General features: G+C 42.4%; 1 protein-coding gene across 1 annotated transcript in view; it reads left to right on the top strand.

Moving 5' to 3' along the window:
- Window positions 1–2,221: 2,221 nt before the first annotated feature.
- Window positions 2,222–12,239, top strand: part of LOC129854549 (A disintegrin and metalloproteinase with thrombospondin motifs 17-like) — a 62,783-nt gene continuing 52,765 nt past the window's right edge. The window contains exons 1-2 of the mRNA XM_055921743.1: window positions 2,222–2,351; window positions 2,903–3,279. Coding sequence (XP_055777718.1) covers window positions 2,279–2,351; window positions 2,903–3,279 — 450 coding nt within the window. The 5' untranslated portion in view covers window positions 2,222–2,278. The remainder of the gene's footprint in view (window positions 2,352–2,902; window positions 3,280–12,239) is intronic.

Consider the following 12,239-nt stretch of genomic DNA (forward strand, 5'->3'; position numbering starts at 1 on the left):
ATTATGTTTAGTTGGTCAGGGCGTGAGTTGGGGTGGGCATTGTATGTTGTGTGTGTTTGGTTAGTCCATGGGTGTTGTATGTGTATGGGATAGTGTTTGTTAGGTTGTCTAGTTATGTCTATGGCTGCCTAGATTGGGTCTCAATCAGAGACAGCTGTCATTCATTTGTCTCTGATTGGGAGCCAGATTTAAGGTAGCCATAGGCAGTAGGCTTTTGTGGGTGTTTGTTTCCTGTGTCAGTGTTTGGACCACACAGGACTGTTTAAGGTTAGTCACGTTTGTTATTTTGTAGGTTTAAGTGTTTTCTTGTTGTTTCATTAAATCATGAACACTTACCTCTCCGCATCTTGGTCCTATCCATGCTCCTCCTCGTTTGAGGAGGAGAACGACATTGACAGCCTTAACAACTTCGGTCCAAAAGTCTGGCACCATACAGGGAAGATGGTGCCATTTGGGATGTAGCCCTGGTGTAGCACGCACGCACACACACACACACGCACGCACGCACACACACACACACACGCACACGCACACGCACACGCACGCACACACATGCTTCTTTCACATAATTCAGTTACTTCAGCCCCTTTTCTACTGGAATGAACAGGAACGTGAGTCGGCAGTAGTGCCACCAATCAGCTTTTGTCCGGTCAGTGCTGATCTGTTAAAGTGTCTTCCAATGGGTCTATTTGTTTGTGATTGATGCTCTGAAGCACACCCCTTAACCAATGAAGCAGTAAAGGCAATCAGATGACTGCCAGTGTAGTTGGATAGACAGAATAGTATTTTTGTGTGTGGGGCTGGCTCTGGGCTGGGTTAGGATAGACCGGGTTGGCCTATTGTAAATGACTGCATCCATATCTGGTGGCAGTGTTCGACCGTGGCTGATGCAGAGGCTGTGCTGCCTGCTGGAGACAGAGGCAAACTGATTGCCCTCTCCACACCCTTTATCTCTGTAGGCTATATCATCTAGAAGACCGCTTGGTTGTTGATGAAAAGAGCAGTGTGCGCACACAGACAAAGAGACGGACAGACAGGCAGACAGACGGGCAGAGAGGCACACAGACACACACACAGACAGGCAGACAGACGGACAGACAGACAGATGGGCAGAGAGGCACACAGACAGACAGACAGACAGACAGACAGACAGACAGACAGACAGACAGACAGACAGAGGCAGGCAGGCAGGCAGGCAGGCAGGCAGGCAGGCAGGCAGGCACACAGACAGGCAGACAGACAGACATACAGGCAGACAGACAGGGAGACAGACAGGCAGACAGGCAGAGGCATACAGACACGCCCACAGGCAGGCAGGCACACAGACAGGCAGACAGACAGGCAGATCGGCAGGCATACAGGCAGACAGACAGGGAGGCAGACAGGAAGACAGGCACACAGGGGCCCTTGTCGTGGTACACTAGACAATGTAAGCACACTCAGGACGGCTGGGAATTTCATCCTGACTTATCAAACTGGGACACATTGCCAGAGGCCAACCACTGATGTGTAATATCTCCCTCACTAATTGAAACACATTTTCTTCCCATTTGCAATTAGGAGCTGATGAAAGACTTTAACAGTCCATTAGCTAGCCCAGCTAAAACCCTTTATGTGATTTGTACAGTTTTTTCTGCAGCTTTTCTTCTTGTGCATTTAGTTTTATCCAAGAGCTTGAATTGAAGCAACATGTTTCTTGGCCTGTGAACAGACATGTAGCCAGCTAGACCTACAGTCATCTCAATCAGTCTAGCAAATGCAGGCTGAACAGGCTACAATTGCACTGCATGAATTCATTCACAGCTTTCGTTAAGTTGCCTATTGATTCCTAACACTTGGACTGAAAATACTGTCGATAGGCTATTACAGGCCCTACACATTTAATGTGGACTTTGTCCCACAAGTTCATAACAAGCATATATCAAATAACAGTGGGTTATATTGCAACTGCACTGCACAACCCATGAAAGAAAACTTTCCTAAATATAACATTCCCAAATATTTTCCCCTCTACACTAAAACCACGTGTTAAGTTACAGCCCCCTGATGATTGACGTTGTTTCTGTCCAATCAAACGTTAGAGATATTTTGGTTAAACTACCCTAACCAATCCGGTGGTCGCAGAGGCAGTGCCGAAGTGCGACAGGCGTGTCTAGCGCTTCAAATCTACTTTGCCTGGAGTTCCGATTAACTTCACTAACTTTGTGGAAGTTCCCCGCAGTCCTGGTTCGCATTGCAGGCGCGTACACCCTCTGCAGTCACTCAGCTAGTCTGTATCATGTATGACAGCCATGCCCCGCAGCTTTTCCTGTCTATATTCCTCTTCTGTTTCGGAGTGAAGGCGATGACTGGTAAGTACAACGTAACACCTGCGTTGTAGATACTTTGTAACTTTGAATCATTGTTTTGCCAGGGAGCCTGTAGCGGTTGTCGGTTCTCGCTCTCTCTCTCTCTCAATTCAATTTAAATGGGCTTTATTTGCTTGGGGAATCTCTCTCTCGCTCTCTCTCTTCTTTTTATCTCCCTCTATCTCTCTCTCTCAAAATGTCCTGTGCTGCTCTGCAAGAGTAACTTTGCTGCAGCTTTGGCTGCGTTTTCTCTGCGGTTTTCCAGCGCCCCTCTCACAACGAATTACGCACAATGCGAGATGAGTTGAATACGTGACTTGAATAAGTTCGATGACCCCAAATATACCTTATTTAATGACCAATATAGAGTACAATTCTCCCCATTTGTTGTGAAATAGGCTGCTATGTCATTGAATAACTAGCCTACATCACACCACAGTCAGCTCAAGGCAACTTGGCAATATGAAAACAATAGCATATTGTTTTCAAACAGACGTTGACACAGAAAGTTACACTCAATGTTTAATAAGTTATTCCCTTCTCCTTTCCCATAGATCACTCCTGTTATGACACGGACGCAGTGGACATGGTGGTCCCCGTGGAGCTCTCTGGAGAGGAGGCTCACCTGTTGCATGACTCATCCAGGCGCAGCGCGCGTCGGCGCGGCCAGCGCTCTGTCGATTCCCGGGGTGGACTAAACTCGGTGGAGGACACCTTATTTTTCTCTTTACCTGCTTTTGGAAAAGACCTGTACTTACACCTGAAAAGGGATGCCGCTTTTCTGTCTGAGGGGTTTGTGGTCGAGGAGAGGGGAGGCGAAAGAGACCCCCCTAAATGGTCGCACCTGTCCAGAGACCAGCTCTGCTTCTACTCGGGATGGATTATCAACCACACCGACTCTTTTGCCTCCCTCAACACCTGCAGCGGTCTGGTAAACTACTTCTCCTTCACCTGGTATTGTTTTCACGGAAGTTTTAAGTGTTCAGGAATTCATACTGTAGCTTTCTATTGTTACACACACACACACACACACACACACACACACACACACACACACACACACACACACACACACACACACACACACACACACACACACACACACCCAGACACACACACACACACACACACACACACACACACACACACACACACACACACACACACACACACACACACACACACACACACACACACACATTCATTCATAACACTACCCTGTACTACACACACCATAATAACTACCCTGTACTACACACACCATAATAACTACCCTGATCTACACACACTATAATAACTACCCTGAACTACACACACTATAATAACTACCCTGATCTACACACACACCATAATAACTACCCTGAACTACACACACCATAATAACTACCCTGTACTACACACACCATAATAACTACCCTGTACTACACACACCATAATAAATACCCTGAACTACACACACCATAATAACTACCCTGATCTACACACACTATAATAACTATCCTGTACTACACACACACCATAATAACTACCCTGAACTACACACACCATAATAACTAGTCTGAACTACACACACCATAATAATTACCCTGATCTACACACACCATAATAACTACCCTGTACTACACACACACACCATAATAACTACCCTGATCTACACACACCATAATAACTACCCTGAACTACACACACCATAATAACTAGTCTGAACTACACACACCATAATAACTACCCTGTACTACACACACACACCATAATAACTACCCTGATCTACACACACCATAATAACTACCCTGAACTACACACACTATAATAACTACCCTGAACTACACACACCATAATAACTACCCTGAACTACACACACCATAATAACTACCCTGATCTACACACACACCATAATAACTACACTGAACTACACACACACCATAATAATTACCCTGTACTACACACACACCATAATAACTACCCTGTACTACATACACCATAATAACTACCCTGATCTACACACACCATAATAACTACCCTGAACTACACACACCATAAAAACTACCCTGTACTACACACACCATAATAACTACCCTGTATTACACACACCATAATAACTACCCTGAACTACACACACCATAATAACTACCCTGATCTACACACACCATAATAACTACCCTGAACTACACACACCATAATAACTACCCTGAACTACACACACCATAATAACTACCCTGAACTACACACACCATAATAACTACCCTGATCTACACACACACACCATAATAACTACCCTGAACTACACACACACCATAATAATTACCCTGTACTACACACACACCATAATAACTACCCTGTACTACATACAACATAATAACTACCCTGATCTACACACACCATAATAACTACCCTGAACTACACACACCATAATAACTACCCTGTACTACACACACACCATAATAACTACCCTGAACTACACACACCATAATAACTACCCTGATCTACACACACACCATAATAAGTACCCTGAACTACACACACCATAATAACTACCCTGATCTACACACACACCATAATAACTACCCTGTACTACACACACCATAATAACTACCCTGATCTACACACACCATAATAACTACCCTGAACTACACACACCATAATAACTACCCTGAACTACACACACCATAATAACTATCCTGTACTACACACACCATAATAACTACCCTGAACTACACACACTATAATAACTATCCTGTATTACACACACCATAATAACTACCCTGAACTACACACACCATAATAACTACCCTGTACTACACACACACCATAAGAACTACCCTGAACTACACACACCATAATAACTACCCTGATCTACACACACTATAATAACTACCCTGAACTACACACACTATAATAACTACCCTGAACTACACACACTATAATAACTACCCTGATCTACACACACACCATAATAACTACCCTGATCTACACACACACCATAATAACTACCCTGAACTACACACACACCATAATAACTACCCTGAACTACACACACTATAATAACTACCCTGATCTACACACACACCATAATAACTACCCTGATCTACACACACTATAATAACTACCCTGAACTACACACACACCATAATAACTACCCTGAACTACACACACTATAATAACTACCCTGTACTACACACACCATAATAACTACCCTGAACTACACACACTATAATAACTACCCTGTACTACACACACACACCATAATAACTACCCTGATCTACACACACCATAACAACTACCCTGAACTACACACACCATAATAACTACCCTGAACTACACACACTATAATAACTACCCTGTACTACACACACCATAATAACTACCCTGAACTACACACACTATAATAACTACCCTGTACTACACACACACACCATAATAACTACCCTGATCTACACACACCATAACAACTACCCTGAACTACACACACTATAATAACTACCCTGAACTACACACACTATAATAACTACCCTGAACTACACACACCATAATAACTACCCTGAACTACACACACCATAATAACTACCCTGATCTACACACACACCATAATAACTACCCTGAACTACACACACACCATAATAATTACCCTGTACTACACACACACACCATAATAACTACCCTGTACTACATACACCATAATAACTACCCTGATCTACACACACCATAATAACTACCCTGAACTACACACACCATAATATCTACCCTGTACTACACACACCATAATAACTACCCTGTTCTACACACACCATAATAACTACCCTGAACTACACACACCATAATAACTACCCTGAACTACACACACCATAATAACTACCCTGATCTACACACACCATAATAACTACCCTGAACTACACACACCATAATAACTACCCTGAACTACACACACCATAATAACTACCCTGAACTACACACACCATAATAACTACCCTGATCTACACACACACCATAATAACTACCCTGAACTACACACACACCATAATAATTACCCTGTACTACACACACACACCATAATAACTACCCTGTACTACATACACCATAATAACTACCCTGATCTAAACACACCATAATAACTACCCTGAACTACACCCTCCTTAATAACTACCCTGTACTACACACACCATAATAACTACCCTGTACTACACACACCATAATAACTACCCTGAACTACACACACCATAATAACTACCCTGAACTACACACACCATAATAACTACCCTGATCTACACACACACCATAATAACTACCCTGTACTACACACACCATAATAACTACCCTGATCTACACACACCATAATAACTACCCTGAACTACACACACCATAATAACTACCCTGAACTACACACACCATAATAACTACCCTGAACTACACACACCATAATAACTACCCTGATCTACACACACACCATAATAAGTACCCTGAACTACACACACCATAATGACTACCCTGATCTACACACACACCATAATAACTACCCTGAACTACACACACCATAATAACTACCCTGAACTACACACACCATAATAACTATCCTGTACTACACACACCATAATAACTACCCTGATCTACACACACACCATAATAAGTACCCTGAACTACACACACCATAATAACTACCCTGAACTACACACACCATAATAACTACCCTGATCTACACACACACCATAATAACTACCCTGAACTACACACACACCATAATAATTACCCTGTACTACACACACACACCATAATAACTACCCTGTACTACATACACCATAATAACTACCCTGATCTACACACACCATAATAACTACCCTGAACTACACCCTCCTTAATAACTACCCTGTACTACACACACCATAATAACTACCCTGTACTACACACACCATAATAACTACCCTGAACTACACACACCATAATAACTACCCTGAACTACACACACCATAATAACTACCCTGATCTACACACACACCATAATAACTACCCTGTACTACACACACCATAATAACTACCCTGATCTACACACACCATAATAACTACCCTGAACTACACACACCATAATAACTACCCTGAACTACACACACCATAATAACTACCCTGAACTACACACACCATAATAACTACCCTGATCTACACACACACCATAATAAGTACCCTGAACTACACACACCATAATGACTACCCTGATCTACACACACACCATAATAACTACCCTGAACTACACACACCATAATAACTACCCTGAACTACACACACCATAATAACTATCCTGTACTACACACACCATAATAACTACCCTGATCTACACACACACCATAATAAGTACCCTGAACTACACACACTATAATAACTACCCTGATCTACACACACCATAATAACTACCCTGAACTACACACACCATAATAACTACCCTGAACTACACACACCATAATAACTACCCTGTACTACACACACCATAATAACTACCCTGAACTACACACACCATAATAACTACCCTGAACTACACACACCATAATAACTACCCTGTACTACACACACCATAATAACTACCCTGATCTACACACACCATAGTAACTACCCTGTACTACACACACCATAATAACTACCCTGTACTACACACACCATAATAACTACCCTGAACTACACACACCATAATAACTACCCTGAACTACACACACCATAATAACTACCCTGTACTACACACACCATAATAACTACCCTGATCTACACACACCATAATTATTACCCTGTACTACACACACCATAATAACTACCCTGATCTACACACACACCATAATAACTACCCTGAACTACACACACACCATAATAACTACCCTGAACTACACACACTATAATAACTACCCTGATCTACACACACACCATAATAACTACCCTGATCTACACACACTATAATAACTACCCTGAACTACACACACACCATAATAACTACCCTGAACTACACACACTATAATAACTACCCTGTACTACACACACCATAATAACTACCCTGAACTATACACACTATAATAACTACCCTGTACTACACACACACACCATAATAACTACCCTGATCTACACACACCATAACAACTACCCTGAACTACACACACTATAATAACTACCCTGAACTACACACACCATAGTAACTACCCTGAACTACACACACTATAATAACTACCCTGAACTACACACACCATAATAACTACCCTGAACTACACACACCATAATAACTACCCTGATCTACACACACACCATAATAACTACCCTGAACTACACACACACCATAATAATTACCCTGTACTACACACACACCATAATAACTACCCTGTACTACATACACCATAATAACTACCCTGATCTACACACACCATAATAACTACCCTGAACTACACACACCATAATATCTACCCTGTACTACACACACCATAATAACTACCCTGTTCTACACACACCATAATAACTACCCTGAACTACACACACCATAATAACTACCCTGAACTACACACACCATAATAACTACCCTGATCTACACACACCATAATAACTACCCTGAACTACACACACCATAATAACTACCCTGAACTACACACACCATAATAACTACCCTGAACTACACACACCATAATAACTACCCTGATCTACACACACACCATAATAACTACCCTGAACTACACACACACCATAATAATTACCCTGTACTACACACACACACCATAATAACTACCCTGTACTACATACACCATAATAACTACCCTGATCTACACACACCATAATAACTACCCTGAACTACACCCTCCTTAATAACTACCCTGTACTACACACACCATAATAACTACCCTGAACTACACACACCATAATAACTACCCTGAACTACACACACCATAATAACTACCCTGATCTACACACACATCATAATAACTACCCTGTACTACACACACCATAATAACTACCCTGATCTACACACACCATAATAACTACCCTGAACTACACACACCATAATAACTACCCTGAACTACACACACCATAATAACTATCCTGTACTACACACACCATAATAACTACCCTGAACTACACACACTATAATAACTATCCTGTACTACACACACCATAATAACTACCCTGATCTACACACACACCATAATAAGTACCCTGAACTACACACACCATAATTACTACACTGATCTACACACACACCATAATAAGTACCCTGAACTACACACACCATAATAACTACCCTGAACTACACACACCATAATAACTACCCTGATCTACACACACACCATAATAAGTACCCTGAACTACACACACCATAATGACTACCCTGATCTACACACAGACCATAATAACTTCCCTGAACTACACACACCATAATAACTACCCTGAACTACACACACCATAATAACTATCCTGTACTACACACACCATAATAACTACCCTGATCTACACACACACCATAATAAGTACCCTGAACTACACACACCATAATAACTACACTGATCTACACACACCGTAATAACTAGTCTGATCTACACACACCATAATAACTACACTGATCTACACACACCATAATAACTACCCTGTACTACACACACCATAATAACTACCCTGTACTACACACACCATAATAACTACCCTGAACTACACACACCATAATAACTACCCTGAACTACACACACCATAATAACTACCCTGTACTACACACACCATAATAACTACCCTGATCTACACACACCATAATAACTACCCTGTACTACACACACCATAATAACTACCCTGTACTACACACACCATAATAACTACCCTGAACTACACACACCATAATAACTACCCTGAACTACACACACCATAATAACTACCCTGTACTACACACACCATAATAACTACCCTGATCTACACACACCATAATTATTACCCTGTACTACACACACCATAATAACTACCCTGATCTACACACACACCATAATAACTACCCTGTACTACACACACACACCATAATAACTACCCTGTACTACACACACCATAATAACTACCCTGATCTACACACACCATAATAACTACCCTGTACTACACACACCATAATAACTACCCTGATCTACACACACCATAATAACTACCCTGTACTACACACACACACCATAATAACTACCCTGTACTACACACACACACCATAATAACTACCCTGATCTACACACACCATAATAACTACCCTGTACTACACACACACACCATAATAACTACCCTGATCTACACACACCATAATAACTACCCTGATCTACACACACACCATAATAACTACCCTGTACTACACACACCATAATAACTACCCTGATCTACACACACCATAATAACTACCCTGATCTACACACACCATAATAACTACCCTGATCTACACACACCATAATAACTACCCTGATCTACACACAGCATAATAACTACCCTGATCTACACACACCATAATAACTACCCTGATCTACACACAGCATAATAACTACCCTGAACTACACACACCATAATAACTACCCTGATCTACACACACCATAATAACTACCCTGTACTACACACACCATAATAATTACCCTGAACTACACACACCATAATAACTACCCTGATCTACACACACCATAATAACTACCCTGTACTACACACATCATAATAATTACCCTGAACTACACACACCATAATAACTACCCTGATCTACACACAGCATCTTATGTCATTGACAGTAGAGTCCGATCGGATGGATCCAAACCAACATGACCATATGAGTTAAAGTCAAAAGAATTGGACAAATTGCATGATCTTTTTCTTGGCATTTCATGTATTCTAAGCTCAGTGGGCCTGGCAGGTTGTTCTCTCTCCCAGGCCTGTGTGGGATATTATTATCTGGAAAATGAGCTCACGATTGTTTAAATGTTATATCCATTTGTGGAGGGATAGAAGTGGATCAGGATAGCTGACACCTACAGCCGGATATAAGGACGAAGGCTGACTTAAGTGGCGTGTGTGTGTGTGCACATACATGCACGTGTGTGCCAGCACGTACGCACAAACACACGCATGCACGCACACACACACACACACACACACACACACACACACACACACACACACACACACACACACACACACACACACACACACACACACACAATGTGTGCAAATGTGAAAACCCTAGTTTTGTACAGTGGGCTGTTTAAGACTAAGACCCTCACATTGTGCCTATTGGAGAAACCAGTCCCACCCGTGTGTGTGTGTGTGTGTGTGTGTGTGTGTGTGTGTGTGTGTGTGTGTGTGTGTGTGTGTGTCCATACACGTCTGTGTGTGTCTGTGTGTGTGAATATGCATGTGCGTGTATGTCTGTGCATGTCTGTGTCACTTTCTCTGTGTGTGCGTGTGTGCGTGTGTGTGTGTGTGTGTGTGTGTGTGTGTGTGTGTGTGTGTGTGTGTGTGTGTGTGTGTGTGTGTGTGTGTGTGTGTGTGTGTGTGTGTGTGTGTGTGTGTGTGTGTGTGTGTGTGTCCACGTGGTCTCTCTGTGTTAGTGTCAGTAGGCTAGTTGAGGGGGGATGACACAGGACAAACTGGGCCCTAATAGTTGTCTTCCCTGGATAGCACTCTCTGTCTGTGGCCAGGTCACTGGAAGTATCTGTCACGTCTGCTCCCCCCCCCCCCCCCCCCCCCCAGCTTGAGGGCACCAGGCTGCCCTGTATCACACACTCCTATCATCCATTATGCACACCTGCCTTCCCTCGTCACGCACATCAGCGATATTGGACTCACCTGGACTCACCCATCACCTGTTATTACCTCTCCTATATGTGTCAGTTCCCAGCTCTGTTCCCTGCTGCTGGACTCACCTGGACTCACCCATCACCTGTT

Source organism: Salvelinus fontinalis, chromosome 4 (genome assembly GCF_029448725.1).
Source record: "Salvelinus fontinalis isolate EN_2023a chromosome 4, ASM2944872v1, whole genome shotgun sequence".
Lineage (NCBI taxonomy): Eukaryota > Metazoa > Chordata > Actinopteri > Salmoniformes > Salmonidae > Salvelinus > Salvelinus fontinalis.